Raw genomic sequence first — 23199 nt, 5'->3', positions numbered from 1 at the left:
GGGGCCTGGGTCCATGTCCTTCTCCCTTCTCTGTCCCAGGGGTAGCAGCCCCCACCTCGTGGATGTGTTACAACCTCTCCCCTCCCAAGCCCCTCTTGGTGGGCCCCTTCCAGCGACATTTTAACAGCTCTGTTCTGAAGGGAGACACAGACTTGGACAGTGGGGGACGGGGCGGCGTTGGGGTCTTAGCAGGAACGTGCACGGGTTCTTCCCAGCTCTGGCCACTGAGAGGACTGAGAAGCAGTGGGCACACCCAGAGCCCAGATGGGAGCTCCAAATACGCCCCCAAAGGAAGCAGAGCTCCTTGGAGAAATGGCTGAATCGGGCTTGGGGCAGGGAGGCACAGAGGGAAGTGGAAATTGTAACAGAACGTAAGGAAGCGCTCCAAAAATTGTCTGGGACAAGTCGAAAGCACACAGATGCACCGTGGAGGGGCTCCCACTGGCCAAATCTGGGGCAGTTTGAGCATAAACAAGATGACAGAATTGTACACTTACAAATGGTTAAAACAGTAAATATATTTTACCACAATAAATTTTTTTTTTTTTTTTGTAAGATCAACCCAGAGCTAACATCCACGCCAATACTCCTCTTTTCTTTGCTGAAGAAGACTAGCTCTGGGCTAACATCTGTGCCCATCTTCCTCCACTTGATATGGGACGCAGCCACAGCGTGGCCTGACAAGCAGTGCATCGGTGCGCGCCCGGGATCCGAACCCGGGCCGCCAGCAGCGGAACGCGCGCACTTAACCGCTACATCATGGGGCTGGCCCCCCCAAAAAGTTTTAAGATAACAATAAGGAATAACATGTTGATTTTTTTTAAACCCACAAGTCCACAGTGATATATTTCTAAAAGCGAGGAGCTCTTTGTGAAAGAAAAATGCCAGCCGATAAATGCAGAAAGAATGAAATAATTAGAAAATCACCATTTTGCAGCCACCATCAGGGGTCAAAGTGTTTTGGGGAACAAGTTTGTACAAGCTTGCACTATGTACAAGTCCAGCTCCTGGGTAGGTGGGGGGCAGGGGTCCAAGCTAGGTGGGAGAGCCATGGCAGCCGGAGGGGGTGAGGAGGGGGTCTGGCCCCTCACATGGCCCTCTACTCTCCTGGGGATCTTTATGTCCCCTCCAGTCCCCTTGATGCGATCTAAGGTGGGAGACTGAATACGGCCGAGCTGGAGGGGTGCGGGCTCTGCATTCTTCCTCGGGGCCGCCCTGTCTCCAGCCTCGAGCGCACCAGGCTCCATCGCCACTGAACCCTCCAGTTTCTAGGAGCCTCCACACCGCCTCCAACCTTTGCATCTACTCCTACCTCGACTTGGGTCTCACCCTAGAGATCACCTCCTCCTGGAAGCCCTCCCACGGCCTGGATGAGATGGAGACAGCCCAGCACATGCCTTCCAAGGGCCCCCCACATGGGCACCAGGCCCAGGACCCTGGGAGGTGGCAGAAAGCACAGGCCTGCAGGTTGGGCGATGCTGGTACAGCAAAGCCCACTCAGGACCTGCCCCCAGGCAAGGAACCCAGGCTGTGTGGGTGGGGGAGGGGAGTGATGGGCAGCCCTTACCTCAGCCTCCCCCCCACAGCACCAGGGCGTCACAGGGGTGAGGAGCCCCACCTCTCCTCCAGGCTGACCCAGCCACCCCCTCCACCGGGCCCAATGCTCCCGGACACTGCAGATGTGCCTCAGGGACAGGGGCCACAACCTTGGTGTCCAGCGGGCCCATCTTCCCCCGCGCCCCACCCCACATACACAGGCTTACGAGGGCTTTTCTGTTTATTTATTTAAAACAAACATCTGTGAGCTATGTACAAGTCCGGCTCCCGGGTAGGTGGGGAGCAGGGGGCCAAGCTGGGTGGGAGAGCAATGGCAGCCGGAGGGGGTGGGGAGGGGGTCTGGCCCCTCACCTGGCCAGTGGGGCCACTTCTCTGTGCCTGCTACCCGGCCCACCACCCCAAGGCAGCCCCCTCCCTGGCCCATTCCAATGGCTTCCCTCCGGTGGTGACCCCCCCTGCATGAAAGCTGGGTGAGGGAGCCTCTTCCTAAACCAAAATAAATAGGTGCCTGAGGGGGGCCCTAACCTGGCCCCCACCCTGCCCCAGGCCTGTGGCTGCTGCCATCTGGGTCAGGTGTGAGAGAAAAGTGTGTTCCGGTGGTCGGGTGGTTCCTGGCAGCCCATGTCACCCCCGTGACCCTGGGGGTGGCGGGCAGAGCTGGGCAGGGGCAGAGGCAAAGGGCCGGCCAGACCCCGAGGCTTTAAGGCAGAGCAGGGTGAGGGTGTGTGCAGCCCAGGGCCGGGCCAACCTTTGGCACAATCAGGGGAGGCAGTGTGGGGCCATGGGCAGGGCCGAGGACAGGCGGGGGACAGAAGGGGCATGAAGCCATTGGTCCTGGACCTCCCACTCCAGGGCCTGGCGGGTGGGCACTGGGGTTGCGGGGTGGGGCCTTGGCCACCGCCTAACTTCTGTCCCCACAGCGTGTCCTTGAGCCAGCTCCTGGTGGTCAGCAGAGCGTGTCCGTGTTGAAGGAGAGCTGGGCCTGGTAGACAGTGGGTCAGCCGGGCTTGGGAGGCCTCATCTGGCACCCACCGTGCCCCCACACTCATTTCCATCCCCCAACTGAGTTCTGTCTCACAAGGGAGCTCCTCCTGTGGCCGCTCTGCTCTCCCCACCTCTGCCTGTGCCCAGGCCTCCCCTGTCCACTCTAGTCCTGAGCATCAGGTAGGCCTCTCTGTTCCCTTGAAGTGGGACAGCAGAGTCGCTGGGGCCACTCCCCCCCACCCAGAGCCTGAGCCCTCTGGCTAGCCCGGCTGCCCTGACCCTGTGGGCCTTGCTCACCCGCTCCTCCTCGAAGCTGATGAGGCCCTCGTCCTCTGTGTCCAGGTCCTCGGGCTCGTCAGCCACAAGTGCCCGCAGCTCGGTGGGGGCGGGCCGTGGCCGGAACAGGCTGAGCAGGCGGCCCAGGGGGGACTGCAGGGCCGAGGGCGGCTCTGTCTCCTGCTGCTCCAGGTTGTCGCTCTGCTTCTTGGCGAAGTTCACGAACACCTGGTGGCCAAGGGCAGGCGGGTAGGCGGGGGCCGGCCCAGGCGGCCAAGCACCCCTGGCCCAGGGCACTCACGTTGTCCAGGGTGGTCTGGCTGACCGAGTAGTCCTCGATGCCCAGCACGCCCACTACCTGTTCCATCTTGCTGAACACCTGCGCCAGCGAGATGTGCTCCGACTTGAGCTGGTACTGCACCTTCGTGTGGTGCCGCTCCTGGTGGGGGCACGGAGGTCAGAGGCCACTCGGCCAGGGCCCCCGACTTCCCACCCGGGGGCTCTGCCCACCTTGAGCATGGCCTCCGGGAAGTTCCGGTTGAAGAACCGCACCACGTCCTTCACGTTCTGGCTGCTCTTGGTCCTCACAGTGATCATGTAGCCATCTCCAAACCTACGGGACAGGCCGATGGCCTGGAGCCCTGGCCGCCCAGGCGAGCCCAGCCCCCACCTGCCACAGCCCCCAGAGGCCCCCGCACCAGCACCCCCGGCTCACCGGTTCTTCAGGTGCTGGATGCTGCCCAGACAGCGCAGGCGCCCGTTCACCATGATGGCCAGCCGCGTGCACAGCGCCTCACACTCCTCCATGCTGTAGGCAGAGACGCAAAGGCTGGCATGGGTGGGGGAGCCTGGGGGGACATCGTGCAGGGGGAGGGGGAGGGGGCTGTACCTGTGCGACGTCAGCACCACTGAGCGCCCCGTCTTGATAAGATCCAGAATGAGGTTCCACAGGAAGCGCCGGGCCTTGGGGTCCATGCCTGTTGTGGGCTCGTCCTGGAGGTGGTGCCAGGCTCAGCTACTGTATCCCTGCTCATCGTAGCTGGCCCCACCAGCCGCCTCCTGCCCAGGCCCAGCAGGAAGACGAAGGCAGGACCCAACCCCCCATCCCTCCAAGACCCAGCAGGAAGATGAAGGCTGGACCTGACCGCCCATCCCTCAGGTCCAGCAGGAAGAGGAAGATGGGACCGACCCCCCATCCCTCCCAGGCCCAGCCGGAAGAGAAAGATGGGACCAACCCTCCATCCCTCCCAGGCTCACCAGAAAGATGAAGGCGGGGTACCCGATGAGGGCAATGGCTGTGGACAGCTTCCGCTTGTTACCTCCGCTGTATGTGCCAGCTGGCTTGTCGGCATATTTGGTCAGTTCCAGCTTCTCCAGAGCCCACTTCACCACCTGAGGCGAAAGTAGCTGTCAGGGCTGGCCCTTTCTGCGGGCCCCTCCCTGGCCTGGGCGACCCTCACCCGGGTCTCATCCTTCCAGGGGATGCCACGGAGCCGCGTGTACAGCTGCAGGTGCTCCCGGGCTGTGAGCTCATCGAACAGGGCGTCGAACTGCGGGCAGTAGCCCAGGCTCTGCTGCACCTGGAGCAGCTCCTTGAGCACACTAGGGACAGAGCGCCGTCAGCACCGGCGGGCGCCGCGACACCCTGCCCCCAGCACCCACACCCGCACCTGTGCCCATTGACGAAGGCCTCGCCCCCCGTTGTGCTCTCGTCGCCCGTCAGCATCTTGAAGGTGCTGGTCTTGCCGGCGCCGTTGACACCCAGGAGGCCGAAGCACTCGCCAGGGCGCACACCCAGGCACAGGCGGTCCACAGCCAGGATGCGGCCGATCTTCCGAGACTTGTACACCTAGCAGAGGTGAGGGGCCGCCCCTCAGTGGGACAACAGGGCAGGCGGGCCCCGCCCCCAAGCCACGCCCCAACCCTGACCATGTGCCCAGTGGGGCTTGCCTCCACCTGGCCACTCTTGCACATGCCCAGGGCCCACCTTGGTCAGGTTCTCGATCTTGACCATGTCATTGTCAGCGTCCCCCCGCAGCACTCGCTGCCGCTCACTGGCCACGTCCACGTCATCTTCCACAGGCTTGGTCGACACAGGCATGCGCCTGGGGGGACCCGGTGGGCAGTGTCCAGCTGGGCCACCCACCATCACCTGGTGTTCCCCCACTGGCTGTGGCCACCCAGGAAGGTGGGCAATTCCCAACCCGGCAGCCGCCCCACATCACCCAGTGCTCGCCCACTCACTGTGGCTGCCGCAGGAAGTTGTACTGGCACATGATGGTGAGGAAGAAACCCACGAAGCCCTCCACCGTCATGGCCACCAGCCCCCTGGTGACAATGTCCCACTCGAACGGGGACTTCATCTTGTCAAACTGGCCTGTGGGGCAGTCGGCTCAGGGCCTGTGCCGGGATCTTGGGAGCCCCCATTTGCCCCCCAGCCTGGAACTCCCCAGTCTCTGGGGCCAAGCATGACCCCCTTGGGCTCCCCACCCAGGGCCCCGCCCTCCGCCCGCCTCACCAATCTTGGCGTAGTACTCGTTGATGTACTCGTTATAGGCCATCTCCATGAGCCCATGGCCCAGATTGTAGTTGGGGAAGATGAGAAAGCAGCTTTTCAGGTAACTGTTGACGACCTTCAGATCCTGGAGCGTCACAAGGGGTCACAGGCACAGCCTCAGCGCTGCTGCCTGCCACGCCCCACCAATCCCCACCATGCCCTGCTGCCCCACCTTGTCGTGCTCGAAGAGCTGCAGCAGGAAGGTGGCCACAGTGGCTGTGATGCCAATGAAGAGGTTGATGACGATGAGAAACACGTAGGCTGAGCTAGGGACCTCGAACCAGAAGGAGGCCGGGTACATGATGGGGGTGATAGACCACCTGTGGGTGGGGGGGGCAGTCACCGGGCGGCCTGACCCCACCCTGTGCCCACTCCCGTTGCTGCTGCCCCTTACCCGTAGAGCAGGAAGAGGGAGAGCACGGCCGGGAAGTTGGTGGGTGAGGTGTAGGCTGGCAGGTCGAATACAAACAGAATGATGACGCAGCAAGTGGCCGGGACCAGATAGTTGAGCTACCAGAGCAGGGGTGACAGGTGAGGGGCCAGGAGCAGGGGTGAAAGTCTGGAGGCAGGGGTGAAGGATTCAGGGGCAGAGGTGAGGGACCCTGGAGCAGGGGTGAAAGCCTGGGGGCAGAGGTGAGGGCCCAGGAGCAAGGGTGAGGGACCCAGGGGCAGGGGTGAGGGACTGAGGGGCAGGGGTGAGGGACCCAGGGGCAGGGGTGAGGGACAGAGGGGCAGGGGTGAGGGACTCAGGGGCAGAAGTGAGGGATTCTGGGACAGAACTGGCAGGCCTGGCAAGGACAGGGTGGTGGGATGGCCAGGAGTCTGGGGATGACTGGAGGGGCACACCATGTCCCACACGTAGTTGGCCAGCCAGTAGATGATGGGGTTGCAGCCACTGACGAACTGCAGGTGCTTGGCTTTGGTGGACTTCTCGGCCACCAGGAAGACCACAAAGCTAGCCGGCACGAAGGACATGGCCACGATGATGAAGATGGCGATGACCACGTCTGTGCCCTGCAGCCTGGGGGCGAGGCGGCCCTCAGCCCTGCCCGGCGCTCAGGCCCGCGACAGCGCCCCTGCCCACCCACCCCCACATACAGGTAATCCAGGGAGAGGCTGGCGCTCGTCTTGTTCATGGGGTGGTTGGTGACAGTGATGCCTGAGACACAGAAAAGGGCAGCATCAGGGGCCTGCTCTGTGCCCACCCACCTGGCCCAGCCACCCCCACTCCGCTCACCGTAAGCTGCAGGGTTGCCCTTGCTCTTGGGCAGGTTGGCGCGTAGGATAGCATTGTTGAGAGTGTTGAGGTAGGTGGGCATGCTGTGGTAACCCTTGTTGTTGTAGAAAACCTGGGGGACACAGAAAGACCCCGAGAACCCTGTAGGTCCCTGCAGCGCTCAGGCGAGGGCCGGACGCCACAGGGCCCAGGGCCGGGCAGCGCTCACCTGGGCTGCCCTGCGCACTGCGATCTTCCGCACCATAGCCGGGGCCCGGGCGCCAAACGAGGCTGGGATGGATTTCTGGATGTTGCCGAAGGTGAGGGCCCCATACCTGGGCAGGCAGGTTGAAGGACAGTGAGGCCAGGGCAGTGGGCGGCTGCCCCTGGCCCACCGCCGGCACGCGCCTCTCCCACCCAGCTCACCGGTGCAGCCGGAAGCGGTCGGAGGTGAAGAGCAGGTACTCGGACACATTGTGGCCGGTGATGTCGGTGAGGATGTCACCCGTGACCACCCGCATCTGGGGCGGGCGCCCGCCCACGCCACCCGGGCAGGAGAAGCCGGTGCCCTGCGCAGAGCAGGTGCAGCGGACAGGCTCCCGCACCAGGTGTGGCAGGGAGGGTGCTGATGTCCAGTTCTCTGTGGGCACAGCGGGCACAGTCAGCCCCGCCCTCGCTGCCCCACGCCCCCAGGCAGCCCCACGAGCCAGTACCTGGCCCAGAGGTGGGCAGCAGGGAGACGTTCCAGGCCTGCAGCGGGTCCTCATCTTGGGACACAGGGGAGTCGGAAGGGGCAGGCGAGGGTGGGGGCGGCACGAAGTTGGACAGCGGTAGCCCCTGCGTGAAGGACTCCAGGCACATGCTGTCGAAGAACCGCGCGGCCAGCAGGCGCGACTCGCCACTGCTCAGATTCAGCGTGAGCCCCAGTGAGCCGTTTGCCGGAGACTTCAGCACACAGGTGGCGCCCACGCCTGAGGGCAGCCGGAACGTGCTCACAAGTTGCTGGGGGCTAGCGTCCGGAGACAGCCGCAATCTAGGGGAACCCACGGGGTGTGTCGGGTGGGGGCTGGGCGCCCACCCAGCTCAGCCCTGCACCCACCCCTGCCCGCCCCGGCTGCCTGGCAGGTGTGCTGCCTCACCGGTACTCCTGGCGCTCCTCATTGGCATAGGGGATGAAATTGCCACGGGGCTGCGTGTAGTTGTGGTACTGGGAGGGTGACAGGACTAGCGGGGGCAGGTCACCTGGTGGGACACACGGGGAGGCCTGAGCAGGTTCTGACCACCTGCCAGTGGCCCCCAGGCCTGGGTCCCCTCTTCCCCAATACACATGGGGTCCAACCTCGGGGCCTCCAGGAAGCATGAGCCCCCGCAGACCCCTAAGTGAGCCCGCCAGCCTCAGAAGCAGTGCCCAGGCCCGGAGCGCACGAGGGTCCCCAAATGGCTCAGAGGCAGGGTGGAGCCACAGTCCCCCTAGAGTGGGACGCCAGCTCCCAATTCCCTCCTGCCTGGCCAGGCAGCTGTACCGATCTCGGGAACGGAGAGGGCCACGGTCATGGCCACGCAGACGAAGAAGGCAGGCAGCAGGATCTGGGAGGACAGCGCCTTGGAGTTGCGCCGGGCACAGTGGAAACGCTTCACCAGGAGCCCATGGAACTGGCGCACCTTCAGCCACCAGCCCTCCAGCTTGCGGCTGCCTTGGCCGACCCTCGCGAGAGCCTCCACCTCCACCTCTGCACACGGAGGCAGGGCCTGAGCGGCAGCCCCACACCACCTTCCAGGGACCCTCCCCGGCCCCACGCCGCTGCCCCCCACCTTGCAGGCTGACATTGTCAGGGTCCTGCGGGTTGTTGAAGAGGGGACGGTAGTCACCGCAGACGTCAGCATAGCCGGCTCCCTCGTCACCACGGGCAGAGCCCACAGAGGACGCGGACTGCAGCGACGCCTGTGACTGGGCCAGCTCCGCGCACCAGGCCAGGTTGCCAGGGTGAGCCTCCCCTGACGCTAGGCCCTCGGCCCCAGGCAGCACGTCTTTCCCAGACTCCTTCACATCTGCCGTGGCAGCAAGCCAGGGAAGTGGGGAGGGGGCTCAGGGCCACCTGCCACCTCCAAGCCTGCCCAGGACCCTAGCCCCCATGCTCACCCACCCACCCAGGAGCTCCCGCCCCACAGTGACCCTGAGAAATTCTGGCCCATTGTTCCCACCCAGGATCCTTGGTTCCCAGAGACAGAAGAGTGAGCAGCCCCAGACCCAAGTTCAGGCTTGGTGAGGTGGGGTGGGGTGAGGTGGGGTGAGCTAGGATGGGGCAAAACTCATTAGCTGCTCTGGGTCCTCTCACCCGCTTCACTGTTCTCCAAAGACTGGTCCTCCTCGGACACCTTGAGAAACACCTCCTCCAGCGTCGTGTCCATCAGCCCAAAGCTGCTCAGGTGCAGCGTGTCCAGACTGTGCTCCAGGTGCTGCGAAAAGGCTGGGTGAGGCCAACGGGGCAGGTGCGACCCACCCAGCCCCCTCTTCGGCCTCGCCCCCAAGCCACGCCCCCACCTCCTCAGACCCCTGCCCCTCTGCAGCCCTGCCCCGAACCACACCCCTCCACCTCGTAAGGCCCCGCCCCCACACCTGGAAGAGGCGCTCGAAGGCCCCCTTCCTAGCGGCCTCGCTGGGCAGGATGTAAGAGAGCTCGGTGCTCGTGTCCGAGACCAGCAGGCAGGAAGCCACGTGCTTTCGGATGAACTGGGAAACCTGGGGCTCCGAGCAGCTGCTCAGCTGGGCCCGACCTGGGGGGCTAGCCGTCAGCTCTGGCTCTAGGAGGATAAGACAGTAAGGAGGGGCTTCGCTCAGGGGCTGGGGGAAAGGGATCCTCTACGGGAGCCCAGCGAGGTCAAGATGGGGGCCTGGGGAGAGAGCAAGCAGGCCTGACCAGCATCCTGGGCCCGCTGCAGCAACGGTGGGGGCCCAGCCCCTCAACCTCAACCGTCTTGGGGAGGGGGTCCTGGGGAAGCGATGCCCCAAGTCGGCACAGACCTTGGGGGCCTCCTGGCTCGGCAGGCCGCTTGACCAGCGTGAGGCGGTAGCCGTCCCCGTAGGCACCCTTGAGGAAGAGCGGGGAACCGCAGCACTTCAGCTTCCCGTGGGAGATGATGGCGATGCGATCCCCGAGCAGGTCGGCCTCATCCATGTGGTGGGTGGACAGGAGGATGGTGCGGCCTGGAGGAGACCAGAGCAGGGTCAGGCGGCTGGGCCGGCTGGGACAGGAAGGGGGCCGTCCACACCCGTCCCGCGCCCTGCTCACCGGGTTTGTACTTCAGGATTAGGTCCCAGATGGCCCGGCGCGCGTAGGGGTCCACGCCCGCCGTGGGCTCATCCAGGATGATGGCGCGGGAGCCACCCACGAAGGCGATGGCCACGGAGAGTTTGCGTTTCATGCCACCCGACAGCGTCTGAACCAGCGAGTGCCGCTTGTTGGAGAGCTCCAGGTCTTCGATCATCCTGAGGGTGAGGCAGCAGGGATGGGACCAGGACTTTGGGAGCCGGCCCGCCCCCTGCCCTCCTCCCCTGCCCGGCCCCCTCCCCCTCTGTTCCAGCTCCGACCCCCCCCCCCGCCCCCGCCCTGCCTGGGCCACGCCCCACCCCACCTCACTCTGCCCCCACCCCACCCACTTGTCCATCTCCTTGCGGATCTCTTCCTGGGCCATGCTCTTGAGCCTCGAGTAGAACCACAGGTGCTCCTCCACCGTGAGCCGGTCAAAGAGCACGTTGTGCTGTGGACACATGCCCAGGTTCTTGCGGATCTCGTCCATTTCCGTGCGGATGTCGCGTCCGTAGATGGTGGCCGAACCCGACGTGGGCGGGAACAGGCCAGTGAGGATAGACCTGGGCGGGTGGGCAGGGTCATGGCCGCCACCTCCTGCAGGGAGCCCGCCCTGCCGCCCGCTTGGTCAGGGACTCTGGGCCCATCCCCCGGCCACCGAGCAGGCTCTGCCCGACACTCACATGGTAGTGGTCTTGCCGGCTCCATTGTGGCCCAGGAACGACACCACCTGGTTCTCATAGAGATTCAGGCTCAGCTTGTTCAAGGCCAGCTTCTTGTCATTCTTGTAGACCTTGGTGAGCTTGTCCACGCAGACCACCAGTGGCAGGTGGGTAGGCTCTTCCTCCATGCCCCGCATCTCCTCTGCACCAGGGCTGCGGGTCAGCGCTAAGGCTGCCCCAGGCCCCCAAAACCCAGCAACTGCCCCAGCCATCACCCTGGTGCCCGCCTCACCCAAGCGCCGGCTCTCCATGGCACAGGCCTGGTCCTCCTCCATGACACTGAGCCGAGGGGCTCGAGCCCACGGCCAGCTCCACTCCCACGCCTCCGTCCGCCCGCTGCCCAGCCAGTAGGACTTCTGCAGTGGGAAGTACCAGGGCCGGGGCAGCCCGTACATGCCTGGGGGTTGGGGAGGGAAGGGGAGGCTGACCCAGGGCTGGAGTCAGTGTCCACCCCAGGCCGTGCGCCCCCCACCAGGGAGCTGTCCCCCCATTCCCTCCCCTCCCCCTCCAAAGGGTCAGCCTGTACCTGGGTGCACTGCCTCGATGTACCACGTGAGCACGCCATAGACAGCCGCATCCACCATCAGCATGGTGACAGCCAGGAGCAGGTTGAAGTCGTCCCCTTCCACAGGCGACTGGCTGAATGTGTGCCACTGGATGCCCACACCTGCTACCTCGTACAGAGCGAAGTACTTGGAGCCCAAGCCAAAGGCTGTTGTGGACATCAGGGACTGAGGAGACAGCAGTGTCAGTGGGGGAGGTGGCTAGATACCCCCCACGCAGGGCCCACCGACGCCTGCCCATGCCGCTCACCGCGATGCACTTCTCGAAAGCAGTGATCTTATCGTGTGCCACCTCCTCGCGAATTGCCACATACATGTAGGGCACGTAGCTCAGAAAATAGATGATACCACCACAGGCAGAGGCCAGCTTGGCCTTGGAGTACAGCACGGACACCAGGAAGCTGGGGGCAGGTGGGGCCACGGGCCATGAGCCACACCAGACCCTCAGCACCACACCCGAAGCCCTCCCTCCCCGCCCACCACCAGCAACACAGTGCTCACCAGAACATGATGGTGGCCACAGCATAGACTGCCAAGAAGAGCCAGATGATGAGCACGTGGCTGTGCATGAGGACTTGGCCGTACTTGAGGATAGCGGTGAGCGCGGTCACCGAGATGGAGAGCTGCACGAAGCCTGTGATGAACCAGGCCACCCAGTGCACGGCGTTGTTCAGGCCCATGGTCTTCATCACCTGTGGGCGGGCGGGCCTTGGGGCAGGGGCACCAGGAAGGAATGCCCTGCCCCTGCCCTGCCAGCCCAGGCCCGGGGATGGAGGGGTGCCCGCGGCTGCCCCCCCTCCTCTCTTCTCCCACCATCATCCACTTTCTCTATCCCCCTGCCTCCCTCCACCTCCACCCTTCCCCTTCCAGGCCCCCGGGGCCTCCACCCCCCCCCCCCCCCCCCGCCCCCCACCTCCTTCAGCCGGTGCTCCTTCTCGGCCACAATGTGCTGGATGGTCATGGCCACCGAGTAGACCCAGGAAATCACCATGCACAGCGGCATCATGTGCTCAATGACAAACAGGAAGCTGGGGGGGGGCAGGAGCGTGAGGGGGTGCTCAGCCCGCACCCCACCCCCTGCCCTGCGCCCCGCACTCACTCGTCCCGCGTGTAGCAGGGGTAGGGGAACATCTGCACGTAGTTGCCCGGCTCCACCACGTCGTGCCCCACGAAGGTGTTGATGATGGCGCGCTCCATCATGTCTGCGGGCGGCGTCCGCGTCAGCGCACGCAGCCGGACCCGTCCCCCACCGCCCCCCGGGGCGGCCCTCACCCTGGATCCAGACGAAGCCGTACAGGAAGTAGAAGCGGCCGCCTGTGTTGGGCCCCGGCCGCCAGTAGGCCCGGCGGATCTCGTTGGTTTTCTCGGTGAAGCTGGAGTTCTGGCGGATCTTGTAGTGCACGTGGGGTGGCAGGGAGCCGTCCTTGCGGGTCTGGAAGATCACGCCTGGGACGGGAGGAAGGGCATGAGGGGCGGGTGGAAGGCCGGCCGGGGCGGGGTCAGGGTGTGGGGCGCAGGGTGTGAGAGGGCAGCGGAGTGGGGTGCAGACTGCTGGAGAGGAGCAGGAGGGGGCGGGACCAGGAGTGGCGATGGGGAGCGAGGGGCGGGCCCAGGGGAAGGGGGCGGAGCTGGAGATGCACAGGAGGGGGCCAGGGGCGGAGCTGGGGAGGAAGGGGCAGCGTGGGGCGGGGCCAGGGGGGTCAAGGGTAAGGGGTGGAGCGGTGATGGGGAGGGACTGGAGGAGGGAGGAGCAGGGTGGGGCTGGCAGAGGTGGGGCTGGAGGAGGGGAGAGGCGGAGGAGCATGGGCTGGGGACCGGCCGAAGAGGGGACTGGCTCACTGGCGAACACAGTGACGTTGTCCTGGTAGGCCTGGTTGAGGGTGTAGTTGACGATGCTCTCCTCATCAGGAAAACCCTTGAAGATGTCCACGCTCACCTGCGGGGAGGGGCATCGTCGGAGCCGGCCCTGGCACCTGCGGGGCCCGGGGCGCTCGCCCACCCCACCTTGGACATGAACTGAATCCAGCCGCAGGCTGCATTGTCAATCGTGTCCAGCTGCTGCAGGAGGGCCGAGCCATTGGGCAGCGAGAAGTTGTCCTGGCGCAGGGCAGGCGGCAGCTCCTCCAGCGACAGGTTCAGCGCTTCGGGGTGCAGCTGCAGCTCTGCCACATACTGGGGATGGAAGGCCGGCTCAGAGGTCCAGGACACAGTGGGCTCCCCGTGCCCCCACCCCCAGCCCGGTCCCCCCAGCACCTGCTGCAGCCAGTGCAGGTGTTGCTGCAGCCTGCCGTGCTCCAGGAAGCTGCGGATCTCGGCTGAGATGTTGAGCCAGACCCGGGCGTGGTGCGTCACGTTGCCTACAAAGGCAAAGGTCTCGTTGGCCTGCAGAGGGTGAACGCATGGGGCGTGGGGCTCACAGAGGGACCCCAGCCAGCGAGGGGGCTCTCCACCCCCTCGCCTCCCCAATGGCTGGGCACAAGCCACTGGCTTGTCCCCACCAACAACCAGTCTTGCTCTGGCCAAGCTTCCATCAGGGAGCTCCAAGCCCTCCCCCTCCCCGCCTACCCCCTTCTCTGAAACTCACTGCAGTCCGAAGCAAAGCATGGCCTCCCGGCTCCCCTACCTCACCAGCTGTTCCTTCCCAGCTCCTCGTGACCTTTCTCCACGTGTCCCTTGAGCAGCCCTGACACTTGGCCCTCATCCCTGCCACGCTCATCCTAGGAACCCCTCCACAGCCTCTCCCCTACCCTGGACCAGAGCCAGCCATATTTCTCTTTGTTCCACACTGGACCTCTCCCCTGGAATGGCCACGGACATCTTGCCCTCGCCAGTCCCCAAACTGCCCAGCTGCCCCGCGCAAATCTCGCCCACTAGACGCTGCTCTGGAAGGCTTCTGCATGCAGCCTCTCCTTCATCCTCACTAGCGCTGCCTGGGCCTGGCCACCGCCAGCCAGGCCGACCCTGCACTACACCAGCCTGTCCAGATCATCCCCGGAGAATCAAGTGGCCCTGCACCTTGAACCCGCCCACGGATCCCCCACCCGCAGAGCCAAGTCGGAGCTGGAGGGCCAGGGCTGCACCCTTCCCACACCAATTCTACCGACTCCCCTCTGCTCAGGGTTCCCCGGCCTGCAGAATCCTCCGCCCAGCTTGAGGTCCCAACGCGCCAGACTCGCGTACCTTGAGGATGACGCGGTCCGCCTCGGAGCCCGCCGGCGCGTACAGGATCTTGGGGTTGCTTGTCATGAGGTGCACGAGCAGGCCCAGGTTCCGCTGCTCCTTGCTCGTGAAGCCCAGGGAGCTCATGTTACCTCGCCGCAGCGCCTCAGGCTCGATGGTGCTGCGGTGGGGGGCGGGGCGTTAGGGGTGGGGTAGTCAGAATGCAGCAGAGCACAGACGCTGAGGCGAGGCTTCAGGGGTGGGCGAGAGATGGGGCAGGGCCTCAAGGGTGGGAGCACGGCTTCAGAGTGGGGCGCCCCAGACGGGGGAGAGACTCGGGGTGGGGGCAGTGCATCAGGTGGCGAGGGGGATGGTGAGGGGTGAGACGCAAGCGCACCGGTGTGGGAGAGGGGGATCAGAGACAGGCCTTAGGTTCAGGCCCCGCCCCATCTGTCTTCCCTGGCCACCCCCTGCCGCGCACCTACCGGTTGTTGCCACACAGGATGGGCTGCAGGCCGGCCCAGAGCTGCACGAAGGCCGAGCACTGGCCCTGCGGCGCGTCTGAGGAGGCTGGGGCCGCACTGGATGGGGCACCCTCCTCGGCCGTGGTGTTGGAGCCCGCGCTCGCCCCGGCGCCAGTGCCGTTGGCTGCCCCACCAGGGCTGCTGGCTGGTGGCCCGGGAGCCCGGTCGGTGCAAGCACCCTGGGGCAGCAGCAGGGCCAGGGCCGAGAGGACGTCCACGTCCTGCAGAACTTTTTGGGCGTCCAGCAGGTCCTCTAGCAGCGCCTGCAGCCGCTGTGGGGGCGGTGGCTGCTGCTGGGGGGCCGATCCGTTGGGGGCCTCCAGGCCCAGCTGAGGGGAAATGGGGCAGGTGGGGCAAGGCGGGCCCAAGGGAGGGAGCAGGGACTAGGGCCCCGATCTGCAGGCCAGGGGTGGGACAGGGAGAACGCCAGCACGGGAGCACAGAATGGGAGGCGGGGGCCAAGGCAGAGTCTGTAGCCTGGGGGAAAGGGGAGCACCAGCCAGGGGCTGGGAGACAGACTGGGGTGAGGGCATGTGGCGGGGCAGCGGCAGGACGCATGACACCATTGGGGGTGCAGGACACCCACCACAGGCACAGCCCATGCACAGCCTCGGGCCCAGGAGTCCCCTAGGAGGCCATGGGGCCTCAGCACCTCCTCCAGCCCGGCAGCAGACCTGCAGGCCAGCTGGCAGGCAGGGTCTCACCTGCTGGGCAATCTTGGCCATGTCCAGCTGGTTCCGGAGCTCAGCGGCCAGCCCTGAAAAGCGCCGGGCACGGGCTGCGGCCTGCCCACGGCAGACAGTGTCCCGGTAGCCCCGCAGCACTGCCTCCTGACCCTGGGGCGCAGTGAGGATCCGGCCCAGCTCCCCGGAGCCTGGCATGCATGTGAGCTGCTCTAGGAGGGCAGGGGCCAACAGCAGCTCCTGGGGACAGGGTACAGGGGGATGCCTGGGAAGGAGCCCCAACCAAGAGGAAACCGAGGCCCTGACCTCACCCTGCCCCCCCCCACCCCGTGCCAGGTCTGAGACCACCCAGGTCCTGCAGTGGGGGATGGGCACGGACGGACACAGATTACCATCCTGTCTCCCCCCACCATGCCAGACACAAACACCCAGGGACCCTCCCTCACCCCCAGGGGGAGCTTGGAATTATCAAGAGGGCCCTTTCCTCACCCACCCGGATAGAAACCCCCACCCAGAGACAGGCAGCCTGCCTCCCGTCCCACCAACAGTCCCCCTCACCTCCATCCGGAAGCTACCCAGGCTGCTCCAGGGCTCTTGACCCCCAGGAAGCCCTGACTCCGCATCCAGGGCAGGCGAAGGCCCAAAAATCAGGCGATAGACCTGGGCGCAAGGGAGACATGTCTCAGGTGGGGGGGTCCCCCACTCCCCCATCAGAGGAGGGCAGAGCTGAGTGACCAGCGCTGGGAGCTGCCCCGGAGAGCAGACCCGCGCTCGCTCATTGCTGATGCCTGCCCCACCTCACCTCGGGCAGGTCCACCTGGGCAGCCAGGAGGGCATGGGCCGTGCTGTTAGGCAGTGATAGGTTCTGCGTCAGGAAACGCCAGAGCTCCCGCGGGTCCCTGGCCACCAAGTCCAGAGAGAGGGAGGACACTGGACAGGCAGAAGGACAGGGCTGAAGACCAGCTCTGCCCTGGGCCAAGGTGCCCGGCACAGGCTCAGAGCCGAGCTTCCGGCACCACAGCTCAGCCACTGTGGCGGGCAGCTCAGCCGGGCCCGCCAAGCTCGTGTGCCCTGGGAGCTCAAAGCAGCAGTTTAGGCCGAGGGCCTGAGGCACAGACACAGGCCGGGGACAGGAAGTGACCAAGCTGGGTTCAAAGCCAGTGGACACCAGAGCTCGGGCCGCGGCCCCTAGCACAAGTACTGCCCAGCCCACCCAGGGTGCACCTGCAGGTCTGTCCAAGTGGCTCTCCCAGGTGTCCGGGCCCGAGCTGAGGGCCTCCAAGTGCTGGCGCAGGGCCTCGAGCTCCGAGCCCAGGCTGGGCCGCGCTGGGTCAAACAGGTTGCCCTCCTCCACCACGCGGTTGAGGCGCTCCAGCAGCTGAGTGACCCTGCATCACCATCGGACGTCACCCGCTGGCCACCAGGCCCTAGGATGGGGGGGCGGGGCTCCAGGGGAGGGGTCACTCACGTGGAGTTGGCGTACTGCAGGAAACCGAACTCGTCCCGCTGGCCATCTGGGCATAGCGACTGCATGACGGGCAGGATGCCCGCGGAGGTGAGGGGCGAGGCCGTGTAGAAGGCTGTGGGGGCAGGGCAGGGGAGACAGGAGGGCGGGAGAGACGGAGGAATCAAGAAGGGGGAGGGAGACAGAGGCCGAGAAATTTAGAGAAAGTCAGGAAGAAAAAGCAGCTTTAGGCAGCAGACAGCAGACAAGGCCAAGTGTTCTGGTGCAAGTGACCCCAGCAGGTCAGAGGTCGAAGGGCATCTTGCCATCCCTTTCCCATAACTCCCAGAGTCCCTCTTCCCTCAGTCAAACAAGGCCAAAATGCCCCGACACCTCCCCCAAGAATTCAGTTGTGGCACTGCCCACGGAACCCAGGGGAGCATATGGGGCCCCCACTGGGCAGCGACCTCTGACCTCTCTGGCCAGCTGGTTAGTGGAGTGAATGCAGGAGCCCCCAAGGGTCTGAGGGGAGAGCAGCTAGGTGACGACCCAGCCCAGGCTAGCCCAGGAGCCCCAGCCCTGCCAGGCAGGGCCAGGCGACCCCACAGAGGGAGGGAAACACTCTGGGAGGCTAATCCAGGAGCGGGCCCTTCACCACGCATCACCCCCCACCCCCCACCAACAGCCAGCTGTTCCTCACAGTGGGCAGGGGGCGCTGCAGGACCCAGCTGGCCTGGGAAAGGCTGTTAATGCAAGCGGGGGCGGGAGGGGGTGCTCAAGCTGCACCAAGAGGCCCCTCGGGCGCCTGGGCCAGCAAGAAGGAGGCGGCCGCTCACTTACAGACTGCATGCGGCCCGCAGAGGAGGACAAGAGACCATGCGGGGGAGGGGCAAAACAGAACAGAGGAGAGCAGTGAGGAATGGCCACCACGGCTGGCCACGGCCTCCAACCCAGCCAGGAGGCATGGCCAGGGACCAGGCCAGGAACAGGCACACGGCCTGCACCAGTGTGGGCGGGGAGCCCTGGGAGCTGCGACACAGTGTGGTCACGTGCACACAGGACGTGTGTGATGCCGCGAGGGCGGCCTGCCCCACCTCGCCCACCCCACTGTGTCCTGGGCCCACCCCTGAGGACCCTCACCTTCCTTCACAGAGATGGTTGGTTTCTTCTGCCGAAGGCCCAGCAGGATGAAGAAGAGGACCAGAGGGATGAAGATCTCGAAGGCCAAGACCCACTGGAGAGGGCGGGCTGAGTGAGGCCACCTGCGCGGGGCAGCCTGGCCTCCCATGCCGCTGCCCAGGGCTGGACAGGACAGACCTGAGCCTTCCTCTCCCTGCCAGACAGACAGACGCCCTCCCGGAAGGGCCAGCCCCACCCGGACCCCACGTGCCCCCCAGGGGCCAGAGGTCAACACAGGCCCTCCAGGGCCAATGGAGGTTGCAGCCCCTTCCTTTGAGGGTTTTTTCGAAGGGCGAGAGGGTGAGTGTTGTCTGGCCCAAGTGAATCGGGTCTCCTGCCCCGCAGCCCAGGTTCTGCTTGCCACACTGAGGGCCAGCAGGGACAAATCAGCCACCTTGTGACCACTCTGATCCATGCATCTTCCTAGCTCAACGCCTTCTCTGCCACAGGGCCGCCTGGGCAGATCTTGGAGGCGGTCTCTGGCCCTGCCTGTAGCTCCCACTCTCCCCTGGCGTCAGCCCTCCTCCCCACCCCTGCAGGGCCATTATGCCCCCATGCAAGGGCCTAGGGAGATGAGGCCTGGTACTGGGGAGGCCTGACTCTAACCCACCTGAGCCTCCGGGAAGACCTGGTCAGGGGTCTGACAGCTCCCAGTCCCTAGCACAGGCACCTCCTTCTGCCCTGGCCCCTCTCCCTCACCCCAGATGGCTCAGGTGGATGTGGCAGCCCTGCCCGCCCTGGGCCTCTGCTCAGTGTTCCCAGGATGGCTCCTGCCACCTGGCACCAAGGTGAGCCCTGGTGGGACCTGCTCTGAGTGGGGCAGAGATGCCGGAGGCTCCGGGGGCCCAGGCTTCCCTCTGTTTCACCTGGAAAAGGGAAGAACTTCACTGTTCTTGCCCCCGCCCCCCAGCTCGGCAAGGGAGGCGTGGAGGGAGGAGGCCCTCAAGCCAGCTGCTCTTTGGGGAGCCCCCTGGACAGCTGAGGGTGTGCCCCGACCCCCACCCCGACCAAGTCTTCTCAAACACACCAAGTTTTCTTCATTCTCAACCTCCCCAGTACGGACTTCAGAGCCCCCATCCCAGCGGCACTCCGTCTGGCCCAGGGCCTGGGCCCTCGGTCCCCTGGGGTGGGGCAGCCGCCGCAGTGTTTACTGTGCTTTGACAATAGTGCTCTGTGGTGTGGAACACCCCGCTGTGTGTCCACACCCCATGCCCGCCCCAGCCCGTGCCAGTCTCCACCGCCTCCCCGAGCCAGGGTCCAGCCCAGAGCTGGCCAAGGAGACACCATGGGCACCCACCGGGGTGGGGACAGGCGCACGCCACACCATGCACACAGGGCAACAGTGACTGCGTGCGAGCGGCGACGCGGGAAGCCGGGGTCGTGGCTATGGTGCCAGCCCCACCCACACCCGCCCTGCCACCAGGCACCTCCACCGTGTAACTGCAGCAACAGGCCACAGCTGCCTCCTCATTGCTACAGCAACAGCCACGCACCAGCCTCGGGGAGGGGGAGGAGAGGCCTGCTGGGCGGCAGGCAGGCGGCCAGAGGGGCATCTGGTTACAGACAGGCAACACAAGTTCAGCCCCACCTGGGCGCCCCACCCAGGGGCCTACAAGATGCTCACATCCTGTCTCTTGGGACCAGCCCAGTGCCCCCACCTTGTCCCTGGGGCCTGGGCATCCACGCCGGGCCTGTGCCCGCCTCCTGCTGTGTCAAGGGAAGAGCACGTGAGACCTGAGAAGGGAGTTTGCCTCCCACCCCAGCGACTTGGAGACAGCGATCTGGTCCCTCCACCAGGAGCAGCCTGTGGCCCCAGGGTACACCCATACCCAGCTAACTAGGAGGGGATAGGCCACACTCACGGATGGAGAAACCAAGGCACAGAGCTTGGGAAGAGGGAGCAAGCGGGCCACAGAGGTCCTTGGTCCCTCCCCTCCAGACCAGGTGCACCTCCCCCACCCAAGCATGCAGGCAAAACCTCTGCTGGCCAAGCCCAGGAGACCACCTCTGAAGCCCAACACCCTCCCGGGAAAGTAGGGGTCTGGAAGGAGCGTGCCCAGCATCTGGCCATCCCCAGCCCCATGTCAAGAGCCCGGAAAGGCCTCAGCCACCCTGGAGGAAGAATTTCTGGTTCAGTGCAGCCACAGGCCAAGGACCTCCAGGTGGCCTAACCAGCCCATGCAACACCATGGGGCAGGGGCACAGGGAGATTCTGGGGAGGCCCAACCTAGCAAGTGGGGGCCACTCCCAGATACAGGACAGTGGGCACCTCCTACCTGCTTGACAGCTGCCCCACAAGCCACTGCTCCCTGCCTTGAGCCTTGGGGTCCCCAGTGGACGCAGAGGTCATCATTCTAGCTTCTGCTCCCAGCCCCAGGGGACCTTTCCTGCCAAGAACCCCTGGGCTGATACAAATGTACACCCTATCCCAATCCCCCTCCCCCCTCCCCCCACCCTGCTGTCCCCAGGGACCCAGAACCTGAGGCAGAAGAAGCCGCACCAGAGGCCACCTGGGGCTGCAGGCCTGATCCACGGGACCCAGTGCCAGCCAGCCCCAGGCGCCCTGGGCAGGGAGTGTACCCAACCCTGGCTCCCCGCCAGGGCCAGGTGCCCAGGGGAATCCTGCCAGGCTATGGTGATGACGGCCACCTTGCCCTGTCCGCAGCCCTGGGGTTCCCACTGTGCACTTGGAAGCCCTTCTCAAGGGGGGACCCAGAATGGAGCTGGTCAGCCCAAGGGGTCCCAGGGCCAGGTGAGACAGGAGCCTCCCAGGCCCCAAGTGGGCAAGAGGATGCCTCCTTCTCAAGCCCCCACTCCAGGTCCCAGCCCCTTCTGGGCGTCATCCTGTAAAATCCCCCGGGGCCTGTTCAGAAACCAAAGCTGCCCAGGCCTTTCTGGTGCGTGCGCTGCTGCCGGCTGGGCAGGTCAACAGGAGACGCCCCTGTCCTTCCTAGGGCTGGGTCGGTGAGGGCCAGCATTGACGACATGCTTACTGCCCCAGCCCCTCTCCTCACCAGGGCTTCTGTCCCTGACAGCTGCTGTGCCCCATGCCCTCAGGACCCTGGCTGCCCCAGGCACAGAGGTGGGGAGCCTCGTGGTCACAGCTCCAAGCAATAGGACCCGGCCCCCAGAGGATCCTGGAGGGGGGAATCAGGAGATCAGCCTCAGGGAGGACAGCACCAAAGGACAAAAGGGTGCAGGGACTTGGGCTGGCGGGGGGTTGGCACAGCAAGGACATTCCTGATGGTGAGAAAGCACCAGTGAGGGCTCGTGGACCTGCCGTGGGGTGTGGAGGAGGAGGAGGGGGAGGAGGGGAAGGGGGAGGAGGAGGGGAAAGGGGGGAGGACGATGGGGGAGTGCCTGACCAAGGGCAGACGGGTGGTGCAGGGAGGGAAGGTACAGGGTCCCTGCAGGGGCTCCAGGGGGGCTGGGCCCAGAGACCACAGAGCTTCTGAGCTGGATCGAGTCCCCCAGGCCATCCCTCTGTCCGGGGAACCAGGGCCTCCCGCGACCCCAGGGTCCCCAGGGCCGCCCCCACCCCCACCCCCGCAGCTGGCCCCAGAAAGCGGAGAGCGCGTTGCGGAGAGCGCCCGTCCCGTGACTCAGCCGAGCACCGCGAATGTCAGCGGGCGCGGAAAGCGGGCTGGGAACCGCCGAGCCCCCTCCCCGGAGGCGGGAGCGCGGGCGGGTCCCGGCGGGGAGGGGGCGCCGGCCCGCCTCCCGCGCCGTCCGGGGTCTGCGCGCGCCCGGGCCGGCCGGCCGCACGTGCGCGCGGGGAGCGCGCCGCTGGCCCCGGTGCGCGCGGCCTCCGGCTCCCGGCAGGCCCGCGGCGCGGGGTCGCTCACCGGGCTCCGGCGCTTCAGCGTCACGTTCTTCCAGAGCAGCAGCTGCAGCTGGTGCAGGAAGCCCATGGCGGGGCCGCGCTCCGGCCGCCTCCGCGCCGCGGCCCGCTCCTCTGCGCGCCCCGCCGGACCCGCCGCTCGCCGCGCCGCTCGGCAGCGCTCGCGCGGGGGCGGGGTCTCGGGCGTCGGGACCGGCTCCGCCCCGGCGGCCGCGGCGACAGCCACTCGCGCCGCGCCCCGCCCGCGCCCGGCGCGCACCGCCCGTGCTTAAAGGCGCCGCACTGTGCCCGCCGCGCCCGCCAGGGGGCGCCCGCCGCCCTGACCCCCGCCCGGGATCCGCCCCGGCCGCTCCTGGAGCTCGACCCCGCCACCAGGGGCTTCCTTGTCGCCCCCATCTCGCCAGGCGTGGAAGTGACGTGCCCAGAGCCCGCATCTAAACCGAGACCCCCGACTCACCCTCTTCCAGGGCCCTCCTTTCCCAGGGGCACCAGGCCTGTGCGCAGCACTCCCCCTCCCCGTTGGTATCCTCCCGCAGAGGCCCCCAAGGTGGTCACCGGCTCCGACGGTGCCCTGAGGGGAATGCTGGGAGAGGCTCGACCCCCACCAGGTCACCATCTCCACCCACCGTCCTCACGGAAGTGCTGATGGCAGGAATTTCATCTGGGCGTAAGAGCCAGGTCCCAGTCCCCAGGGGCACTGCCGGGCTGGAGGGGGCAGCCGCCCACACTTGGGGAGGGAAGAGCTCAGCCCCTGGCTGGAGATCCCGAACCTGTGCAGGGCGGGCACTGCCCTCAAGCCTTCCAGAGTGAACGTTCCCTCCCAACCCGGCGCTTCCTAACCCACTCCCCTTAACCAGGGGGCTCGTGAGAGGGGCTGCAGATGGGCTGTCCCACTCCTGTGAGAGTTTCCTGTGTCCCTTGTGAATGAGCCATGAGCCACTTGGTGACCAAGTGGGGGGATGGGCCTGGCTGGGCTCTGCGGGGGCTGCAGCTCTCTGGGCATTAGGAGGAAGGAACCCGCTGTGTGGGAACTGGCCCCTGCAGACAGGGTAGGCCGGGTGCTTGGGGAGACTGAGGCTGCCCCCTCTGTGAGTGGCTCGTTTTTCTCCCCACATCAGAGGGCGCGTCTGGCCTCTGCACAGGGAGTTTGGGTTTGAGTGAATTCCGCAAAGTGGTTTGGTGCCTG

The 23199-nt window shown here is 65.8% G+C and overlaps 1 protein-coding gene across 16 annotated transcripts; it reads right to left on the bottom strand.

Annotated features, from left to right (window-relative positions):
- Nucleotides 1-1766: 1766 nt before the first annotated feature.
- Nucleotides 1767-22147, bottom strand: ABCA2 (ATP binding cassette subfamily A member 2). Of its 16 annotated transcripts, none has more exons than XM_087418744.1 (48): nt 22018-22147; nt 18134-18227; nt 17018-17129; nt 16774-16937; nt 16352-16479; nt 16108-16209; nt 15571-15789; nt 14828-15195; nt 14364-14523; nt 13437-13565; nt 13188-13355; nt 13023-13119; nt 12456-12629; nt 12283-12385; nt 12097-12211; nt 11685-11875; nt 11434-11584; nt 11147-11351; nt 10853-11017; nt 10582-10762; nt 10249-10461; nt 9881-10077; nt 9613-9795; nt 9208-9392; nt 8927-9047; nt 8403-8639; nt 8096-8320; nt 7730-7832; nt 7304-7623; nt 7017-7230; nt 6820-6925; nt 6612-6723; nt 6473-6533; nt 6221-6395; nt 5769-5933; nt 5547-5648; nt 5336-5459; nt 5062-5194; nt 4805-4922; nt 4488-4666; nt 4278-4419; nt 4075-4209; nt 3707-3810; nt 3533-3625; nt 3328-3430; nt 3119-3256; nt 2839-3045; nt 1767-2539 (listed from the first exon to the last, which is right to left on the bottom strand). In XM_087418744.1, exons 1-48 carry the CDS (start codon nt 22081-22083, stop codon nt 2504-2506), a joined length of 7323 nt encoding a protein of 2440 aa, XP_087274870.1. In that variant the 5' UTR covers nt 22084-22147; the 3' UTR covers nt 1767-2503. The 16 variants fall into 16 exon arrangements, 13 of the variants coding, with proteins under 13 accessions (XP_087274870.1, XP_087274871.1, XP_087274867.1 ...); XM_087418745.1 differs by having other exon boundaries at nt 5547-5694; nt 5769-5884; nt 8114-8320; nt 22018-22146; XM_087418741.1 differs by having other exon boundaries at nt 16352-16937.
- Nucleotides 22148-23199: the final 1052 nt, after the last annotated feature.

Source organism: Ceratotherium simum, chromosome 29 (genome assembly GCF_057802395.1).
Source record: "Ceratotherium simum simum isolate JZ-2026a chromosome 29, ASM5780239v1, whole genome shotgun sequence".
In the NCBI taxonomy this organism is placed as follows: domain Eukaryota; kingdom Metazoa; phylum Chordata; class Mammalia; order Perissodactyla; family Rhinocerotidae; genus Ceratotherium; species Ceratotherium simum.
This window is presented reverse-complemented; position numbering and strand designations above follow the sequence as displayed.